This window comes from Choloepus didactylus, chromosome 1 (genome assembly GCF_015220235.1).
Source record: "Choloepus didactylus isolate mChoDid1 chromosome 1, mChoDid1.pri, whole genome shotgun sequence".
NCBI classification, from domain to species: domain Eukaryota; kingdom Metazoa; phylum Chordata; class Mammalia; order Pilosa; family Megalonychidae; genus Choloepus; species Choloepus didactylus.
In genome coordinates, this window is record NC_051307.1 from 220,124,517 (window position 1) to 220,147,406 (window position 22,890).

General features: G+C 36.1%; 1 protein-coding gene across 5 annotated transcripts in view; it reads left to right on the forward strand.

Annotated features, from left to right (window-relative positions):
- The first annotated feature begins 534 nt into the window (after positions 1–534).
- The window catches only part of SLC25A26 (solute carrier family 25 member 26), a 218,695-nt gene continuing 196,339 nt past the window's right edge, over positions 535–22,890 (forward strand). For 2 of the 5 annotated variants that reach the window (XR_005211067.1, XM_037799942.1), the window contains exons 1-3: positions 537–683; positions 5,394–5,550; positions 9,112–9,221. Coding sequence is in view for 3 of the 5 variants with exons in the window: in XM_037799942.1 (XP_037655870.1) it covers positions 651–683; positions 5,394–5,550; positions 9,112–9,221 (300 nt within the window). In the remaining 2 variants the exon portion in view is untranslated. Of the gene's footprint in view, positions 684–5,393; positions 5,551–9,111; positions 9,222–22,890 lie in introns of all 5 variants that reach the window. The other 3 variants (XR_005211066.1, XM_037799935.1, XM_037799950.1) reach the window with 2 other exon arrangements.

Sequence of the window (22,890 nt, forward strand, 5' to 3'; positions counted from 1 at the left end):
AGATTAAATCATACAGAAATAACCGATTTGGATTTTGAATGATGGGGAAACTACACGCCGCGCCCCCTGGAACTAGCCACGCCCTCCAGGCCCCTCAGCGCGCGATAGCTACGCCTCTTTTTAGCATACAATTTTTTTTTTTTGAAATGAACCAAATTATTTATTACACATTGTAACTCATATTGGACAGGCTTGAAGCGTAAGTATAAACAACGCTGACTATATAATAACTATTCCTGTGAAACGTATGATTTGCCCCTACCCCTACCCATTTACAGATGAGAAAACCAACAGCAGAAGCTTTAGAATCACACCTGCCCTCACAGCGGGTCTCTGGGTTCCCAGCCGAGCCTCACTTGCTGGCGAGAGTCCTCTCCTGAAGGCCGCAGGAAACGGATGTGGAGAAGAGGCGCGGAGCTTGGCTTGGCCACACTCCTGGCCCCGCCCCTCCCTTCCGGAGCTCCTCCTGGTCCGGCTCTTTCGGCTCGCACTTGCAGTTGTGATTTTCGTCACGTTGCTGCGGAAGTGCAGGCTCGCGCAGGCTCTTGCACGCTCCGGCAGGCCCCGCCTCCAAGATGGCGGCGCCCAGCATAAGTAGCCGAGACACGGCTCCACTCAGCCTCAGCTTATAGTTTTGACCGGGTCTGGCCATGGATTGGAGGGGGTTCACGGCTTCGCTGGTGGTGAGTGTGGAGCGCTCGGAGTGCCGAAGTCCGGCTCTGGGGAGCCCGTTAGGGCTTGTCTGAAAGAGTACTTTCTTCCGGTTGTGCGCGCTGGACCGTCCTTGGGGTCACCTGCCGCCAGTTCTGGGAGGGAGTGTGGGGTTTCGGGGGCCCCTTCCAGGTTTGTGTCAAAGCCAGGTCTTTTTCCCCTGGACACGGGCTTTTCTTAAGGAACGGGGGAGGACCTAATCTCACTCCCCGTAATTCAGTTCTCTGTTATAACCACACAACCACATTTTGGAGAACTTGGGAGTTAAAGAAACTATGTAACTAAACAAAAATCCTCACTCAGATTGTTCACACACACACCCCTCCCCCCGTCCAAGACTTTTATCATTTTACTGTGTCTCAATTTTAAGTCTCAGAATATGGCATATACATTCATTCATTCAGTACATAAATGAGCTGATTATTCGGCTCCAAGTACTGTTCTAGGCTTTGGGGAGATAATCGATGAGCATGGATAGACATAGCCCTGGCTGGCGCTCGGTAAGTCAATAGGCCAGGCTTAGTACTTAGTTCCTTAGAAAACGATGGGAATCAACACGCTTTAACAACAAAAACCAAAAGACGAAAACAACAACCGAAATCCTTTAACGAGTATTTTGGAGCCTCTCTTATGGCATGTCCAATAGGGGATATTAGATACAGCATTGAACAAGTCAGTGATTGCCTACATTTTCAGCTTCCGGAGTGGGTTGAAGCAGACAAATTTAAACAGCCTCTCCCAGGAAAATGGAGACCTAGAGGAATGTGTTCATTTAATTATCAGATGTTTGGTATTGTAGGTGTTGGAGGTAACACGTGAACAAGATGATCTGCTCACAGGGGTCGGGTGGGATAGAATGGTAAAGTACCTTTTAAGGTAATAGTAAAATGGCTCAACATGTATGTGGGAAGGGTAATTTTTGAGGGGTAGGGGAGATTTCTTAGAGGAACTGACATATAAATTGAGACTTTGTATAAGCTCTGTCTTAGAGATGCAAAGATATTTGTTTCTCCTTCAAGGAGCTTTCCTGTCTAGCTAGTGAGACAGCAATAGTAGTTTAGATAACTAACCTTCCTGTGCCAGCAACTGGGGTAAGTTTAAGCTCTTTACATGTATTATCTGGTTTAATTCTCACAAAAAATTGAGGTCTTATTCAAGTTTTCCAAATGAGAGAACTGGGGTACAGAGGTGTTACATAACTTGTTGGAAGTCTTACAGGTAAGTGCTGGAACTTAGATCCCAACCTAGGTGTCCATGCCTTTAACTACTTTTCAATGCTATTGCTGATGTCAGCACCTGTCGCAGTTGCTAAAAACAGGTGAGTGCTAGAGTTGACAAAGAGATTTTATATGTATATATAAAATTGAAATGTGCTACACATGCAGAAAAATGTCCCCCTTTTTTTCAATGTAGTTACAGAAGGTAAAATTAGGACCAGTGGGTGAAAGTTTCAAGGAAGATAAGGTTTAATTCCAGCTAAAGAAATAATATTTTACTCATGCAGGGCACAGTTTATCTGTCACGTACTGTGCCCACTGGGCACTGTGATAGCCCCTGGAGATATAGTGGCACACAAACCAAACCTCATCTTGATAAGGGGAGAAAGGCCAACAAATAAACAGTTGCAGCATGTAGTAAATGCTAAAAAGAAATGAACTGAGGGTGTGATGGAGAGTAAAGTAATATCGGAGAACCTACGTTAGATGGCATGGCCAAGAAAGGCCCTAAGGAGGTGATATTTAATCTAAGATGTAAAAGATGGGAAAGGGCTAAACACTCTCAAGAGCAGAAGGAAAAGTTCAGCCAGAGAGAGCAGCGTGTGAAAAAGCCATCAGGTGGAAAGGAGCTTAGAATGTTCAGCTGTTGGCTTTGAGACCTAATAGGTAAGTGTAGTCATGGCAGGGGATGATACTGAAGAGGAAGGCAAAGCCAGCTGAGGTGGGGCTTTGTGAGCCATGGAAAACATTTTAGATTTTATTTGAAGTATAAAGGCTGCCACTGGAAGATTTTATATCAAACTAGTCCAGCAATGGAGGGACCATTTTTTTAAGGTTAGGAGTGTCTTTGAGGTAGGCTGAGCACTTCTTAGGGCCATCTGTTTTACTTACCACTGTATTATAGGGGCTGGAACTTTGTAGGCAATAAACACTATAGTTGAATGAATGAATGAATGCATGAAAGGTAGGTCTACATGACTGGTGAAATTGTGAAACTATGATCTAAGGATTAAATAAAATACTGTTAAACGCTAAACACAGAGCCTGGCATGTAAATTTCCTTCTTAAAGCTTCATGAGGAGGATTGAAGGTTTGTAGCACATAATAAGGAGAGAGTCCTGGGATGATTTGTGCATTTTACATGATCAGTCAAGGTTAGTGCTCCTCTGGGATACGGAGTTGGCTATTCAGAAAGAAACCTTCAAAGAGTTCATTGATTGGTGCATGCTTTTAGGAAAGCAGTTTGGAATAAGGTGTTAGTAACTTAAAAATGTTCAAAACATTTCTTTCAGTAAAGACATCAGCAAGCCACTTAAACAAGCAACAAAAAGAGAATATTAGGTAAATGATGTTAGATCCATTTTATGGACTATTCTGGGGTCATTAAAAATAGTGCTTATGAGGAGTATGTGCTGTCATTACATGGAAAATGCTTAGGTCCTAAAATTAGGAAAAAAATACAAAATTGTACATATGTACATTTGTTCATGCCTAATTAAAACTGTGCAAAAAAAAAAATGATTCCATTCATTAGAGAAAGAGCTGAACCCAAAAATAACACTTAAATATTTTTGATGGTAGGGTTACATTTAATTTTATTTAGTATACTTTAGATATTTTCTTAATAGCATACCCTTCATCACATCTCTCTATTCCTTGCTTCTTGAATTTCCTATTCCCTTCAGCACTATTTCATTGATCTTGTAGCTCATCAGTTCTCCTACCTTGGTACTTAAAGAAATGAAACCAAAAACATCCCTAGTGCACTTGATTTTGAACCAGTCCTAGGTTACAGGTGAAAGGACTTGGATAAGTGTAAGTGCTAGGTGATGTGAAGTACAGGCAGCCTTCATTTTGCATGGTAGTGTGGGACCATAGAAATGACTGTGCAAGGTGAAACTGTGCAAGGCAATCTTAATCCATAGGAAAAATTATAATTATTTCATGACCTTTAAAATTTTTTGTCAAAACATTAAAAAATCTTAATATTGTCTATAAGTGAAAAAATAGTAAAACTAATATTTATTTAATACACTGTAATTAAAAACAGAAACATTAAGAATTTTGATCTTTGTAAAAAGCTTAACAGGAGTAGTTTGAACGGTACTTGCCTTTTTCTCATTGTGTATCTTACAGTGCTGAGCAAGCATCTTTTCTGTACCTTGGTGAATTATCACTACTGCTTGCTTTCTAAGTTTGGACAGTTTCCAACATTAATCTTTTGTGCTTTCAAAGGCATTTAATAGCTCTGAGAGTTCCTTTAAAACAATTCTTTTTTTTTTTTTTTTTTTTTTTTGTGGGCATCATTTCTACGGGGACATCTTCATCCTCTTTGCCACAACCACTTTCCTCTTTCATGTTCATAGGTTTACCTTCAGTATGTTCCTCTGGCTGCATATCTAGAGTCTCTGGAACAAACAAACACTCTGTTATCTCACTGAAAGGAAGTAATTACAGGGAGGAAATTCATATCCAGAAGTTAGAATAAAGATTACCAGGAGAGGGGGTTGTGGTAGAGAATGAGAAGTTAAGGCTTAAAAATATACTGGGTTCCTATTTGGAACGATGGAAATGTTTTGGAAATAGATGGTGGTGATGGTAGCACAACACTGTGAATGTAATCGGCAGCACCGAATTATATATTGAATGTGGTTAAAAGGGGAAATCTTAGGTCATATATATGTACTAGGATAAAAATTGTAAATATCCATGGAACTGCACAACACAGTAAACCCTAAGGTAAACCATGGAATATAGTTAATCATACAACTATAAAAATGTGCTTTCATCATTTATAACAAATGTACCACACCAATGCAAGCTGTTAATAATAGGGTAGTTTATGGGTATCCTGTATTTATGCATGGTTGTCCTGTAAACCCACAACTTCTCTAATAAAGAAAAAAAAAAAAAACCTCAGAAAACAAATGTAACATTTTGATATGGAAAGATTGCTAAGATACATTGTTGAATGAAAATGCAAGGTGCAGAACAGTGCATATTGCATACCACATTTTATTTTATTTTTTTTAAATCTAAAGAAAACCTGGAAGGATAGAACAGAAAACCATTAAAAGTGGTTACCTGAATTATTGGGACCTAAGCATAGCCGGAACAGGGGTGGGAAGGAGACTTTGGGCATTTTAGCTTTCTGGGTTTTTTTTTTTTCCTTTTTAAAATCATGTGAATGTATAAAAAAATGAATTTAAAAATGAAATAAAAATTAATGTAAAATTTACAGTTTGAAAATTTGGTATGGTCATGTTTGTTTTCCCAGGAATTCTAGATTTACTTTAGAAGGTCCTTTGACCAAGCTAAAGTAGTTCATGAACTGAAAGATGTGAGAAACATACTTTAAAGACTACCTTCTTCCTATTCCCCAAATTGCAGAGAGCTTAGTCTATTATAACCTTGTTTTTCATTTCTCTTCTTCCTGTTTTTTTTTTTTTTTTTTTTTTTTTTAAGGCTGGTGGGGTAGCAGGTGTCTCTGTCGACTTGATATTATTTCCTCTGGATACCATTAAAACGAGGCTACAGAGTCCCCAAGGATTTAATAAGGCTGGTGGTTTTCATGGAATATATGCTGGCGTTCCTTCTGCTGCTATTGGATCCTTTCCTAATGGTAAAAATTATGTCGATATTCTCATTGCTATAAACCCAGGAAAATGTTTTTTTTTTTTTTTTTCAAAATGGTATCTGGTCTTATCTTGCATAGAATTCCTTATGTGTTGAAGCTTAACTTCTGAATTTCTATTCATTACCCCATGACTGGTGAATTGGCTAGTGCTGTAGATTCCATTCCAATATATTTGTAATAGAAAAAATATGAGCAGTCTTTTAAAAATGGTTTTTATTGTTCAAATTCCCAGTTAGTAGAACCCCTAAAGTGTTAATGTGACACTGATTGTGATTGCTTAGAGCAGTGGTTCTCAACTTGCCTTCATATTGGAATATCTTGAGAATCTTTAAAAAATGCTGATGCCTGTGTCTCAGCCTGGAAGTTGTGGTTAAATTAGTCTGGCCTTTGCCTGTGTTTCAGGATTTTTAATAGCTCCCCAGGAAATTCCAGTTTGATGCTGGGTTTGATAACTACTTCCTTGGAGATTCTTGTGGAGCAGGTGAATCTAAGAGGCTTTAAATATTTCTATTTTAACTAAATTGCTCTTAGATGATGTAACTATTTCCCGCTAACCTCCTACTGCATACTCTCCTTCCATGTCTTGCTTTTGTTTTGGTTCTGACGTGTCGTTATTTGACTTATGGCCCTCTTTTTCTATAATCAATATGATCTCTTCCATTTAATCCACTTGTTGGTATACTTTTTTCAGATACTTACCTCATTTTAATTGTTTAGTGATCCTTCTAGCAACAGTCAAAAACAAACCAAGCAACAAGCAAAAAACCACCAAACATGCATGCACACACAACCATGGCTCAAGGAGATTCTTAAATTTTAGGGTTTGCTTTCTTTTTTCTTAGCCTAATTCATGAGAAACTTTTTCTTTCATGTTAACTTGACATTTATATGTCAATCTGTGAGTACAGCATTTACATGAAGATTTATATTGCAAAGAGAAAAATAGTGTTTATCTCTCCCCCTCTCCCTCTCACCCCTAGCAGTCCTTAGAATAGCAAACTGTTTTGATGTTATCCTTGAGTTTAATACCTTTAGTAATTGATAACAAGTCATTACTGAGCACCCATTCCATGCCAAGCATAGCTCTAAGTCCGCATTGGAATCACCTGATGACTTGAAGCTGTTAAAGAATATTGATACCTGGGTCCTGCCCTTGGAGAGTGTGATTTAATTGGTCTTGGGTGTGTCTTGGGCAATCCAGGTGATTCTAGTATGTAGGTAAGTTTGGGAACCTGTGAACTAGGGAATTGCAAAGGAGTGTATCACTAGGCCCCTGTCTTTGGGTCATCAGTTTTTTTGGTGTTTCATTTGGATTCATCATACGTATCCACACAGGGATTCTGTTGGTAGGTGTAATATTAGTTAATGTGTATAGATTACATGGTGCTGTCATTAATGTTACAAGACTACTTTAGATTCTAGCCAGCAGGAGAATACATACAGAATGTAGTTTTTTTTTTTTTTTTTTAAATTCATTTTTACTGGGGTATATTCACATACCATGTAGTCATACAAAGCGTACGTTGTTGCTCATGGTACCATTATATAATTGTGCATTCATCACCAAAATTAATTTTTGAACATTTTCATTACCACACGCACAAAAATAATGAGAATAAAAGTTAAAGTGAAAAAGAACAATTAAAGTAAAAAAGAACTCTGAGTGCATTTTTTTTTGCCCCCATTTTTCTGCTCATCCATCCATACACTGGAGAAAGGGGAGTGTGGTCCATTTGGCTTTCCCAATCACATTGTCACCCCTCATAAGCTACATTTTTATACAGTTGACAGAATGTAGTTTTGAATTTTTTGTGTGTGGCATCTGGGGTCTTGTTGGATGCCACCCAGTGGGGTTTGGGGACATTTCTAAAGGACCTTGTGTATCACAAAAGTAGCAATGAAGTCAGACGGAGTTGAGGTGGCTAATCCTTTTTCTTGTGTTACTTTTCTTCTTTTGCCATCCACAAAATTTCAGTGAAAGGGAGGTGCTGGAGAAGTAGTCAAAGTGCCAGGGTTTCAGAAATGGCCCTATTTTTTTAAGCAAAATTTTGATAAATTGAACTTTTCTATGTTGTACCTTTGTTTTCTTTTGCTTTTGGTTAAGGTTCTGGTTTGAGTATAGAAAACCTTTGTAATTATCGTTGGCTGAAGACTTTTTTGAGAATGTATGATGCTGGGGTGAGAGGGCTTGGGCAAAGAGGAGAGTGATGATCAGAAGAGGAGAAGAAAATTCAGGAAGCTTGCTTCCTATTTGGAAGAGAATATAGAAAAAGTATAGTTTTAAAAAATTAAAAAAATTTAAAATTTTAGATCTGAAAGAGACTGTAGATATCAGATAGACCAACCCCTTTTTTTCATTGTCATTTTCCCAGAGCTTCATCTGGGGTCTTGTTGGATGCCACCCAGTGGGGTTTGGGGACATTTCTAAAGGACCTTGTGTATCACAAAAGTAGCAATGAAGTCAGACGGAGTTGAGGTGGCTAATCCTGAAAACCTAAAAATGTTTGCTGTTGTCTTTCTTCCTTCTGCTGTGAGGGGAAGGGGGAAATGTGTAGCAGGCTGAACTTAAAGGTGAAGACAATTAGAGATACATTCAGTGAGTGGGCCAAAGTTGGAAAAGCTTTGTTAAGAATGACAAATGGGAATAGGGACCTGAGTTAATGATATAAAATTGTATGAATTAGTAATTACTCAGCTGTGGACAGGGTGCCTCTTGTTGAGCCAAGTGTATATTTGTTAGCAGCCTAAGGATTGTTTTCAAGCTTGTTGACTTTAACTTTGGAGAACTGATTTTCACTGTCAGGCTTTTTACATGAGTGTTTTAGGCTTTAATGGCACATATCCAAATGTTTTTCAAAGATGAATTTGTCATTTATCTTTCATGCCTTATCTTTTAAGAAGTGATAAACATCTTTTGTTAACAGTACATGGCAAGTCTTAAAACCCTCATGTACAGCTAAGATTAGTTCATAGTGATAGGGATAGCTTTTTTGAGATTTTGAGTTTCAGTTTTAATTAAATAGTTGATTGTTTCTTTGATGTAAAGGTGAGTTGAGGTAGTAAAAGGTGTCCATGTTTGTTTTGAGTAATAAGAAATGAAATATAAAGAATAGTTATTTTATGTGTTAAATTTATTTGAAATTTTAACCTGTCTATAAATTACTGTAACTGATTCCTTGTTTCCTGACCATTATGTAATGATATTTTTCGATCCCAGAAACTCATACCCTTTTCAAGAAAGCCTACTAAAATGTTAACTGACTTGTCAGTATAATGGAGTGAATAAATACTAGCTTAGCTGTTAGGCTCCCTCAGGACAGGGATTATATCTTCTTCATCTTTTTAAGTCCAGGGTCAGGCATATAATATGGGCTCATTGAATTTTGAAAGAGTAATGATGTGGGGGAGGGTATGTGTTTACTTATTTTCTTTACCTGTTTTCCACAGTTTAATAATTAGAGTTGTATTTTCTTAAGAAACGTCATATTTCTTAACAGTTTGAATATATTTAAAATTTGTAAAATACTGGCTTGCTTTAAATTTTAGCTGCTGCCTTTTTTATCACCTATGAATATGTGAAATGGTTTTTGCACACAAATTCATCTTCATATTTGATGCCTGTGAAGCATATGTTGGCTGCCTCTGCTGGAGAAGTGGTAAGTAACAAATTACATTTAAAAAATACTTCAGAAATTCAAGTCATGCATATATCTTCAATACAGATATTGCATTATTTAATTTTTAAAAAGAATTCTTTTTATAATTATGAAAGTCATAAATCCCAATAAATGTACATGTATTAAATGTGACGAAAGATAAAATGTTAGGATGAAGGAAAAATCCAGCTGTGTGATATTTACAAGAGAAAGATCTAAATATAATTTAACAGAAAGAATAAAATGAAAGAGATGAAGAAATATCCATGCACACTCGGGTGGCTTTTGTATTGTGTCAGCATAATTGAGATGGAACTGCTTTTCCAGAGTTCTCTTTCTCGTGTGATTACAAATTCAGTTCGCTACAAGAAAATTTCCACAAGATGTGTAAGGTGAAAGCGAAGCAGCAGCTGTGTTTATTCTCAGGTTGTGGTGCATGATCCTTTTGATGTGTTGTTGGATTCACTTTGCTAGTGTTTGTTGAGCATTTCTGCATCTATGTTCCTAAGGAATATTGGTCTGTAATTTTCTCTTCTTTGATATACCTGTCTTTGATTTTAGGTGATCCTGGCCTCATAGAATGAATTAGAAAGTTCTCCTTCCTCTTGAGTTTTTTGGAAGAGTTTGAGAAGGACTGGTGTTAATTTTTTGAATGTTTGGTAAAATTCACCAGGGAAGCCATTTGGTCCTGAACTTTATTTGTGGGGAGGATTTAGGTACTGATTCAGTCTCTCTACTTGTTATTAGTCTATGAAATCTTCTGTTTCTTCTTGAAGTCAGTTTAGATAATTTGTGTGTTTCTAAGAATTTGTCTGTTTCATCTAGGTTATCTAATTTGTTGGTGTAGAATTGTTTATAGTATTCTCTTAAAATCTTTTTTATTTCTGGAAGGTCCATGGTAACGTCTCCCCTTTCATTTCTGATTTTAGCTATTTGCCTCTTCTCCCTTTTTTTCTTTGTCAGTCTAGCAAATGGTTTCTCAATTTTATTAATCTTTTCAAAGAACCAACTTTTGGTGTCGTTTTTTTTCTATTGTTTTCCTCTTTATTACCTCTCTAATCTTTATTGTTTCCTTTCTTTGGCTCATTTTTGGGTTGAGTTTGCTCTTCTTTTTCTAGTTCCTCCAGTTGTGAGGTTACGTTACTGATTTGAGGTCTTTCTTCTTTTGTAATATAACTCATTTAAGAGCTATAAATTTCCCTCTGAGCACTCCCTTTTTGCATTCCATAAGTTTTGGTATGTTGTGTTTTTGTTTTCATTTGCCTCAAGATATATCCTAATTTCCTTTGTGATTTTTTCTTTGACCTATTGGTTGTTTAAGAGTGTATTGTTTAATTTCCCCGTATTTGTGAATTTTCCAGTTCTCTCTCTGTAGTTGACTTCTAGCTTCATTCTTTTGTGGCCAGTGAAGACACATAGCATGATTTCAGTCTTTTGAAATTTCTTGACACTTGTTTTGTAACCTGACGTATTTTATCCTAGAGAATGATTCTGTACACTTGAAGAGAGTGTGTATTCTCCTTTTCTTGGGTGCAGTGTTTATTTGTATATGGCTGTTAGGTCAAGTTGATTTATAGTATTGTTCTGTAGTATTGATCAGTAGTATTGTCCTTTGTCTAGATGTTCTATCCATTTTTGAAAGTGGTATGTTGAAGTCTCCTACATTAATATAGAACCATTGGTTTTTTCCTTCAAATCTGTTGATGTTTGCTTCTCATTTTAGGCCTCTGTTGTTAGGTGCTGTATTAGAGTTCTAGAGAAACAGAACCAACAGGAAATATCGGTAAATATTATGAGATTTTATAAAAGTGTCTCACAATGGTGGAGATGCATGAGTCCAAATTCCATAGGGTAGGCTGCAAGCTGGCAACTCCAGTGAAGCTTTTTGATAAATTCCGCAGGAGAAGCTGGCTGGCTGAAGTAAAGATGAAAGTTCTCTCCTTTAAATGCTAAAGTCATCACTTCTTTTAAAGTCTTCAACAGATTGGATGAAACATATCTCATTGCGGAAGACACTCCCCTTAGTTGATTGTAGATGTAATTAGCCATAAATGCAATAAACTTACTGATGATTTAAGTCCATGAAATGTCCTCTGGGTAACAGGCCAGTACTTACTTGACTAGACAACTGGGCACCATTACCTGGCTAAGTTGACACATAAACCTAACCATCAGAGGTACCTATATATTTATAATTGTTACATCATTCATCAGTATAGAATGCTTTTCTTTGTTCCTTGTAACACTTTTTACCTTAATGTCTATTTTGTTTAATATTAGTTTAGCCACCTCATGTCTTTTGGTCAGTATTTGCATGGAATATATTTTTTTGTCTATCCTTTCACTTTCACCCTACTTGTGTCTTTGAATTTAAGGAGAGTCTCTTGTTAGCAGCACATAGTTGGGTCATGCATTTTTATCCATTCTGCCAGTCTTGGCCTTTTAACTGGAGAGTTTGATCCATTTACATTTAAAGTAACTACTGATAGTGTAGGACTTTCTTCTGCCATTTTACTATTTGGTTTTTGTAAGTCTTATACCTTCTTTGTCCCTTAATTCTTCCATTACAATCTCATTTAATTTGATACCAACTTAACTTCAATAGCCTATACAAACTATGCTCCTATATCCCTCTGTCCTCCTACCTTTGTGTTCTTTTTTGTTTTTTATTTTTTTTAGACAAGTTATGGGTAGACAGAATAATCATGCATAAAATACAGAATTCCCATATACCACTCCAACAGCAACACCTTGCAATGGTGTGGAACATTTGTTACAATTTATGATAGCACTGTTTTTATAATTGTACCTTTTTTTTTTTAAAGAGTCATTACCTATGTTCCAGTTGATTAAATTATTGAAATAGTACTAGTAACTACCGTCCATAGTTGATATTAGGTGTATTTTTCCCCCATATACCACCTTATTATTGACATGTAGTAGTGTTGCACATTTGTTATATCATGAAAGAACATTCTTATACTTGTAGTTTTATAATCCATCATCTAATAGATTTCACTGTGTTATACAGTTCTATGTTTTGTCTTTTAATTTTTATTCTAGTAACATGTATGACGTAGATTTCCCCTCTTAGCACATTCACATATATAATCCAGTGCTGTTAGTTACACTCACAATATTGTGCAAACATCACCACCATCCATTTCCAAATCTTTGCAATCAGCCTAACTATAAATTCTGTACAAATTAAGCATCAGCTCCTCATTTTCTAAACCCATTCTATCCTGTGGTAACCTATAAGCTAGATTTTAACTATGAATTTGCTTATTCTAATAGTTTCAAATCAGTGAGATCATACAGAATTTGTCCTTTTGTGTCAGGCTTATTTGACTCAGCATAATGTAGTCAAGGTTCATCCATGTTGTCCCATGCATCAGGACTTCATTCTCTTTTATGGCTGAATAATATTCCTTTGTATGTATATACCACATTTTGTTTATCCATTCATCAGTTGATAGACATTTGGGTTGCTACAATTCTTTTGGCAATTGTGAATAATGCCTCTGTGAACACTGTTGTGCAAATACCTGTTTGAGTCCTTGATTTCAGTTATTCTGGGTATATGCCTAGTAGCGAGATTGCTGGGTAATATGGTAATTCTATACTTATCTTTCTGAAGAACTGCAAAACTCTATTCCATAGTGGCTGCACCATTTTACATTGCCACAAGCCTTGAATGAATGTTCCCGTTTCTCACCATCCTCTCCAATACTTGTAGTTTTCTGTTTGTTTTTTTTTAATTGCAGCCATTCTATTGGGTGTGAAATGATATCTCATGGTGGTTTTGATTTGCATTTCCCTAACAGCTAATGATGTTGTTCCAGTTTGCTAAAGCTGTTGTTAAGTAAGTTACCAGAAATGGATTGGCTTTTATAAAGGGGACTTATTACATTACAAATTAACAGTTCTAAGGCCATACAAGTGTCCAAACTAAAGCATTAACAAGAGGATACCTTCACCAAAGAAGGGTGTATGGTGTCCAGAACACCTCTGTCAGCTGGGAAGGCACGTGGCCGGTGTTTGCTTGTCCTTTGCTCCCAGGTTCTGGTTTCACAATGGCTTTCTCCAAAATGTCTCTAGGCTTCTGTCTCTCTTAGCTTCTCTCTCTCATCTCCCGTGCATTCTTGCTTGTTCTCCCTGGGTGTTTCTCTCTAAGCATCTGGGGGGTCCTCTCTCAGCTTCTTTGGGGGAAACTCTGGGCTTTGTCTCTTAGCTTAACATCTCCAAATATCTTTCTGTCTGCATCTCCAAGCATCTCCAAGCCTCAGCATCTGTGTTGGCTCTTAGCTTCTCTTAAGTACTCCAGTGAACTAATCAAGACCCACCCTGAATGGGTGACTCCCACGCATCCACGGAAATAATTTAATCAAAGGTCACACCCACAGTTGGGTGAGTCTCATCTCCATGGAAACACTCAGTCAAAAGTTTCCACCCAAAAAGATTGGATTAAAAGACCACAGCTCTTCTGGGGTCCATAACATTTCAAACCCACATAGATGTTGAACATCTTTTCATGTGCATTTTAGCTATTTGCATATCCTCTTTGGAGAAATGTCTATTCAAGTCTTTTGCCCATTTTTTAATTGGGTTGTTTGTCTTTTATTGTTGAGTTGTAGGATTTCTTTATTCTGGATATTAAACCCTTACTGGATATGTGGTTTCCAAATATTTTCTCCTATTGAGTAGGTTGTCTTTTCACTTTCATGACAAAGTCCTTTGCCCAAAATTTTTAGTTTTGATGAGGTTCCATTTATCTATTTTTTCTTTTGTTGCTTGTACTTTGTGTATAAAGTCTAAGAAACCTCTGCCTACCACAAGATCTTGAAGGTGCTTCCCTAAGTTTTCTTCTAGGAGTTTTATTATACTAGCTGTTATCTTTAGGTCTTTGATCCATTGTGAGTTAATTGTTATATATGGTATGAGATAAGGGTCCTCTTTCATTGTTCTACATATGGATATCCAATTCTCCCAGCATCATTTGTTGAAGAGACTGTTATTTCCCAGTTGAGTAGACTTGGCAGCCTTGTCAAAAATCAGTTGGTCATAAACTCGGCAGGTGAACTAACTGCCCTACCCCCTATATGGGACTTGACTCCCAGGGGTGTAAATCTCCCTGGTAATGTAGGATATGACACCTGGGGATGAGCGTGGACCCAGCATTGTGGGATTGAGAACATCTCCTTGACTAAAAGGGGGAAGTGAAATGAAACGAAATAAAGTTTCAGTGGCTGAGAGATTTCAAATGGGGTCGAGAGGTCACTCTGGTAGGCATTCTTATGCACTATATAGATATCCCTTTTTAGATTTTTGTGTATTGAAATAGCTAGGAGGAAATACCTGAAACTATCAAACTGCAACCCAGTAGCCTTGATTCTTGAAGATGATTGTATAACTATGTCGCTTACATGGGGTGAAAGTGTGTTTGTGAAAACCTTGTACATCACACTTCCTTTATCCAGTGTATGGATGGATAAATAGAAAAATGGGAACAAAACTAAATGAAAAATAGGGTGGGTTGGGGGGGGATGATTTGGGTGTTCTTTTTTACTTTTATTTTTTATTCTTATTTTTATTATTTCTGGTGTAAGAAAAATGCGCAAAATAGATTGGGCTGATGTATGCCTAACTATATGATGGTACTGTGAACACTTGATTGTACACCATGGATGATTGTATGGTATGTGAATATATCTCAATAAAATGGAATTTAAAAGAAAATGCAATAGAGGATACCAGAAAAAAAATCAGTTGGCCATAGATGTGAAGGTCTGTTTCTGAACTCTCAATTTGAGTCAATTGGCAGTATATCTATCCTTGTGTCAGTACCATGGTGTTTTGACCATTATAGTTTAGTAATTTTTTTAAATTGAATTTTATTACATGTATTCATTAACCATACAGTCATCCAAAGTGTGCAGTTGTTAACAGTACCATCATATAGTAGTGCATTCATCACCACAATCAATTTTTGAACATTTCCATTACTCCAAAAAAGATAAAAATAAGAATAAAAATCAAAGTAAAAAAGAACAACCAAAACATCCCATCCTCTTCCTATTATTCATTTAGTTTTTGTTCCCATGTTTCTACTCATCTGTCCATAAACTGGATAAAGGGAGTGGGAGCCACAAGGTTTGCACAATCACACGGTCATAGCATGTAAACTATATAGTTATACAGTTGTCTTCAGTAAGCAAGGCTACTGGGTTGGAGTTCACCAGTTTCAGGTATTTCCTTCTAGCTATTCCAATACAGTAAGAACTAAAAAGGGATATCTATATAACACATAAAAATAACCTCCAGAATGACCTCTCGACTCCATGTAAGATCTCTCAGCGCCTGAAACTTTGTTTCATTTTGCTTTCCCTTTTTGGTCAAGAAGATTTACTCAATCCCACAATGCTGGGTCCAAGCCCGTCCCCAGGAGTCATGTCCCACATTGCCAGGGAAATTTACATCTCTGGGAGTCATGTCCCATGTAGGGGGCAGGGCAATGAGTTTACCTGTAGAGTTGGCTTAGAGAGATTGGCCACATCTGAGCAACAGAAGAGGTTCTCTGGGGGTGACTCCTAGGCACAATTATAAGTAGGCATAGCCTCTCCTTTGCAGTAACAAGCTTCATAAGGGCAAGCCCAAGATCAAGTGTTCGACCTTCTAAATTCGTAGTCCTCAATGCTTGTGAGAATGTCAGTAATTTCCCAGGTGGGTAAGTTTAATATTTCCACATTTCCCCCCAGTCCCTCAAGGCAGCTTTGCAAATACGTTTTTATTCTTTGCCCAAATTTTAGTAATGTTTTCAAGTTAGAAAGTGTGAGTCCTCTGACTTTATTCTATTTTCAGCTGTTTTCAGCTATTTGGGACCCCTTACTTTTCCAAATAAATTAGATAATTGGCTTTTCTGTTTCTGCAGAGTAGGCCATTGGAATTTTGATTGGGATTGCATTGAAACTATAAATCATTTTTGGTAGGATTGACATCTTAATGATATTTAGTCTTCCATTCCATGAACATGGAATGTTTTTCCATTTATTTAGGACTTTTTGATTTCTTTAGCCATGGTTTTTAGTTTTCTGTGTATAAGTAATTTACATATTTATTCCTAGATAGTTGATTCTTTTAGTTGCTCTTGTAATTGGAATTTTTTTCTTGATTCCCTCCTCAGATTGCTCATTATTAGTGTATAGAAACACTACTGTTTTTTTGGGTGTTGATCTTGTACCCTGCCATTTTGCTGAATTCATTTATTAGCTCTTGTAGCTTTGCTGTAGATTTTTCAGGTCTTTATGTATGTAGGATCATGTCATCTGCAAATAGTGAAAGTTTTCTTCTTCCTTTCCCATTTGTATGCCTTTTATTTCCTTTTCTTGCCTAACTGCTCTGGCTAGAACTTCAAATCCACTCTTAAGTAATAGTGGTGACAGTAGGTATCCTTGTCTCGTTCCTGATCTTAGAGGGAAAGCTTTCAGTCTTTCACCATTAAGTATGATGTTAACTGTGGGTTTTTTATATACACCCTTTATCATGTTGTGGAAGTTTCCTTCTATTCCTATTTTTCAGCCACCCAAAGTGTTATCAAGAAAGGATGCTGGATTTTGTCAAATGCCTTTTCTGCATCAGTTAAGTTGACTGTGTGTTTTTTTTCCCTTTGTTTTGTTAATGTGCTGTATTGCATTAATGGATTTTTCTTTGTTTTACCACCCTTATATACCTGAGATAAAACCGCTTGATCATGGTGGACAATTCTTTAAATGTTCTGTTGGATTTGATTTGCAAGTATTTTGTTGAGGATTTTTACATCTATATTCATAAGAGAAATTGGTCTGTAATTTTCTTTTCTTGTGGTATCTTTATCTGGCTTTGGTATGAGGGTGATGTTCGCCCCATAGAATGATTTAGATAGTGCTTCCTCATCTTCAGTTTTTTGGAAGAATTTGAGGAGGATTGGTATTAATTCTTCTTGGAATGATTGGTAGAATTCACCTGTGAAATCACCTGGTCCTGAGCTTTTCTGTTTTGGGAAGTTTTTGTTGACTGATTCAATCTCTTTTCCTGTAATTGGTCTGTTGAAGTCTTCTCTTTCTTCTAGAGTAAGTGTAGGTTTGTAGAGTAAGTGTTTGTGTTTCTAGGAATTTGTCCATTTCATCTAGGTTGTCTAATTTGTTGGCATACAGTTATTCATAGTATCCTCTTATGGTCCTTTTTATTTCTGTGGAGTCGGTAGTGTCCCCCCTCCCCACTCATTTCTGATTTACTTATTTGCATCTTTTTTCTTTTTTTCTTTGTTAGTCTAGGTAAGGGTTTGTCAATTTTATTGATTTTTTTTCAAAAAACCAACTTTTGGTTTTGTTATTTCTATATATATATATTTTTTTAATGTTCAATTTCATTTATATCTGCTCTAATCTTTGTTATTTATTTCCTCCTTCTTGCTTTGGGATTAGTTTGCTGTTCTTTTTCTAGTTCTTCCAGGTTTGCAGTTATGTCTGTGATTTCAGCTCTTTCTTCTTTTTTAATGTAGGCATTTACTGCTATAAATTTCCGCTTCAGCACTGCCTTCACTGCATTCCATAAATTGTGATGTGTTCTTGTTTTCATTCATCTTGAGATATTCAGTGATTTCTCTTGCAGTTTCTTCTTTGATCCACTGATTGTTTGAGTGTGTCATTTAATTTCCATGTATTTGTGGATTTTCCAGTTCTCTACCTGTTACTGATTGCCGGCTTCATTCCATTATTGTCAGAGAAGATGCTCTGTGTAATTTCAGTCTTTTTTTAATTTATTGAGACTTGTTTTGTGACTGAACATGGTCTGCCCTGGAGAATGATCCATGTGCACTTGAGAAGAATGTGTATCCTGCTGTTTTGAGGTACAGTTTCTGTATATGTCTGTTAGGTCTAGTTCATTTATCACATTATCCAAGTTCTCTTTTTCCTCATTGATCTTCTGATACATGTTCTATCTATTGATGAGAATAGTGTATTGAAGTCTCCAATTATTATTGTAGAGGTGTGTATTTCTCCCTTCAGTTTTGCCAGGGTTTGCCTCATGTATTTTGGGGCACCATGGTTAGGAACATAAATATTTATGATTGTTACTTTTTCTTGATGGCTTGTCCCCTTTTTTAAAAAAATACAGTATCCTTCTTTGTCTCTTATAACAGCATTTGACTTAAAGTCTATTTTGTCTGAAAACCATTTGCATGGAATATGTTTTTCCATCCCTTCACTTTTAACCTATTTGTGTCTTTGGGTGAGTCTCTTGTAAATAAAGTATAGTTAGATCATGCTTTTTTATCCATTCTGCCAATCTGTGTCTTCTGATTGGGGATTTTAATCCATTAACATTCAGTGTTATTACTGAAAAGGCAGTACTTCAGCCATTTTGTCCTTTAGTTTTTATATGCCATATCTTTTTTTTTGTTTGTTTGGTCCTCTTTTTCTTTGTTGCAACCTCCTTTTCTGTATAGCTGATGTTTTGTGATGTATCTGACTCTCTGATTTCTATTTCTTTATATTTTTAAAATACTTTCTTTGTGGTCACCCTGGGTTTTATATTGTACAACCTACATCTGTAATCTACTAATTTGAAAATACACCAATTTAGATTCAGTGGCATACAAATTCTCTGAATCTTCATTTCTTCATACTTCTCCAAGTCACTCTCTCCATTCTTCTCCTTTCAACCTGCAGAAACTTTCATTAGTCATTCTTGTTAGACAGGCCTATTTTGGACAAATTCTCTCAGTTTCTGTTTATCTGTGGATATTTTAAATTCCTTTTTTTAAAATGAATTTTTATTGATATATATTCATACCCCACACCGTCCATCCAAAGTATATAATTAGTGGTTCACAGTATCATCACATAGTTATGTATTCATCACCAGTCAATTTTAGAACATTTTCATTACTCCAGAAATAAAGACAAAAAATAAAAATATAAAAGAAAACCCAAATATTCCTTACCCTTTAGTCCCCTCAGTTGTTGACCCCTAGTATTGGTGTGGTACATATGTTACTGTTGATGAAAGAATATTAAGATACTACTGTAAACTGTAGTCATAGTTTGCAATAGGTACATTTTCTTCCATATACCACTCTATTATTAACTCCTTGTAAAAGTATCATACATTTGGTCTGGTTCATGAAAGAACTTATTTATATTTGTAGTGTTAATCACAGTCCTCATCTACCACAAGGTTTACTGTGGTATACATTCTTATATTTTAACCTCTCTTTCCTTCTGGTGACACATGATTCTAAACAACCCCTTTCAGCCACACTCACATACAATTCAGCACTATTAATTATACTCACAATAACATGGTACTGTCACCTCTATCCATTTCCAAATGTTTAAATTCAACATAGGTAAAAATTCTGCACATGTTAAGTAATCGCTCCACATTCTGGAGCCTCATTTTATCTCCTGGTAACCTATATTCTAGAGTCTGTGTGTATGAGTTCACATAGAATAATTAGTTCATATCAGTGAGATAATACAATAGTTGTTGGTCCTATTGTTTCTAACTTATTTCAGTTAGCATAACATCCTTAAGGTTCATCAGTGTTGTTGCATGCATCAAGATTTCATTCCTTCTTATTGCTGAATAATATTACATAGGAAGTATATACCAGATTTGTTTATCCATTCATCGGTTGATGGACATTGGGGCTGTTTCCGTCCCCCTTGTTTTTGAAGGTCAGTTTTGCCAGATAGAGAATTTTTGGCTGACAGTTTTTCCCTTTCAGTACCTTATATATATCATACCACTGCCTTCTCACCTCCATGGTTTCTGATGAGAAATTGGCACTTAGTTTTATTGAGGATTCCTGTTATGTGACAAATCGCTTTTCTCTTGCTACTTTCTGAATTGTCTCCTTATCTTTGGCATTTGACATTCTTATTAGTATGTGTCTCAGGGTAAGTCTGTGAGGATTTATTCTGTTTGGAGTATCTTGTGCTCTGTGGACACATATGTACCTTTATGTCTTTCATAAGAGTTGGGAAATTTTGGGGCATTATTTCCTCAAATTTCCTTTCGGACCCTTTTGCCTCCTGTTCTCTTTTGGGACACCTATGACATGCATGTTTGTACACTTCTTGATGTCACTCAAATCCCTGAGACACTGTTGAGTTTTTTTTCAGTTCTTTTCTCTATCTCTTCTTTTGACTGTATGATTTCAATTGTCCTGTCTTCTAGTTCGCTGATTCTTTTTTTTCTGCCTGTTCAAATCTGCTGTTGTATGCCTCTAGTGTATTTTTAATCTCTATTTTGCCTTTCATCCCATAATTTCTGTTACATTTCTTTTTAAACTTTCAGATTCTTCTTTATGCTCCCATATTGTCTTATTATCCTTTATCTCTTTATGAATGTTTTCCTTCATCTCCTTGAATTGATTTAGGAGATTTGTTTGAACATCTTTGATTAGTTGTTCCAGATTTTGTGATGAAATAGTTTATTAGTTCAAAAAGTTTTAATTTGTGGATTTCTAAGGATTTCTTACATGTAAGATCATATCATCTGCGAATAGAGTAGTTTTACTTCTTCCTTTCTAGTCTGGATGCTTTAAATTTTATTTTATTATCTAATTGCTCTGACTAGAAGCTCTAGTACAATGTGGAATATAGAAGTGGCAAGAACAGACATGCTTGTCTTGTTCCTGATCTTAGGGGAAAGCATTTAGTTTTAGCTGTGAGTTTTTATAGTTGCCCTTTGTCAGTTTGAGGAAGTTTACTTCTATTTCTAGTTTGATGAGTGTTTTTTTTTTCCAATCATGAAGGGGTGTTGAATTTTGTCAAATACCTTTTCTGCGTCTGTTGAGATGATCACATGGGTTTTTGTCCTGTAACTTATTGATGATATAGTACATGAATTGATTTTTTGAATGTTAAACCACCTTTGCATTCCTGGGATAAATTTCACTTTGGTCATGGTATGTAATCCTTTTTATCTGTTACTTGTTTCAGTTTGCTAGTAATTGTTGAGGACTTTTGCTTCTTTATCTGGAAGAGAGATAAGTTTGTAGTTTTCTTTTCTTATGGTACCTTTTTTCTGTTTTGGTATCAAAGTAATTCTGGCTTCACTAATGTGTTAGAAAAGATAATTTCTTTCAAAATATTTTATACAAATATATCAGTACAAATGTTGACTGATGAAAACATTTCAGGTTATAATGTCTGGAAAATCTAAGAGAAAGGAAATTATGGAAGAAACAGTCTCAGTTCTAAAGAAAAACAAGTGTCTCCTGGTTTATGTGATAATTTGAATTGTGAGGTTATGTTTGAGATGGAAAAAAGATGACCTCTGGTGTTTTTGTGTGTTTTTGTATTAAAAAAATAACTTGGACATATAGCACTTTATACTTTCCCATTAATGTAAAAGAAATTTGTTGATTTAAGAAATCAGTTGTGGTGTTCTTTGAAGGAAGTGTTGAAAGAAGTTAGTGTGAGAGACAGTAAACTCAGGTGTTTTTGATAAACTTTTTTAAAAAAAAATTTTTTTATTAGAGAAGTTGTGGGTTTATAGAGCAATCATGCAAAAAAAAAAAAAACAGGATTCACATACACCACCCCACCACCAGTACTTCCATTGGTGTGGAAAATTTGTTGCAATTGATGATAACACTTTCTTTGTAATTCTATTTTTTTGACAGTAGTTATATTTGTTACAATTGATAAGATTATTAGAGTAGTGCTACTATTGTTGTCCATAGTTTACATAGGGATATTTTTTCTCTGTATTCCTGATGTATTATTATTTTTTTTTCATGCATGTCTTTAGTTTATTACTCATTTACTTATACACTGGATAAAGGGAGTGTCAGTCACAAGTTTTTACAATCACATGGTCACATGATAAAACCTATACAGTTATATGATCATTATTAAAGATCAAGTCTACTGGATTACCATTCAACAATTTCAGATATTCCTTCTGGCTATTCTGATACTCTAAAAACTAAAAAGAAATATCTATATAATGAGTCATTAGTCATAATCATTTGTCACATTATAATTTCTCAGTTATACCTCTTCCCTCTCATTTGCTCATTTTCTCAATCTTCAAGGATATCTGAGCAATGACCATTTTAGGTTTTTCATGCTGGAGAGGGGTGTTGACCTTATGGGGTAGAGGAATGGAACTGGTTGATGTTCTTAGAGTGTCTGGTACCATTGGGTTTCAGGGCTTATCTGGCATAGGACAATCTGGAGGCCTTAAGTTTCTGAAAAAATAAATTTACCAAGTAATACATTTATAGAGTCTTAGAACCCAGGGTATTCTTTAGGGTTTTCAGGAATACTATTGTTTGGGGTTGGTATACTGTGACAGTTTGTAATATCTGGTTGAAGCTTGCATAAGAGTAACTGCTAGAATGACCTCTCAATTCTATTTGAAATCTCTTAGCCACTGAAACTTTATTTTGTTTCATTTCTTTTTTCCCTTTTGTTCAGGAAGACATTCTCAATCCCATGATGCCAGGGAGACTTACACCACTGGGAGTCATGTTCCATGTAGCAGGGAGGGTAGTGAGTTTATTTGCAGAGTTGGCTTAGAGAGACATATGACATCTGAGTAAAAAACAGGTTCCCTGGGGGTGATTCTTAGGCATAATTAAAAGTAGGCTTAGGTTCGCCATTGCAGAAAT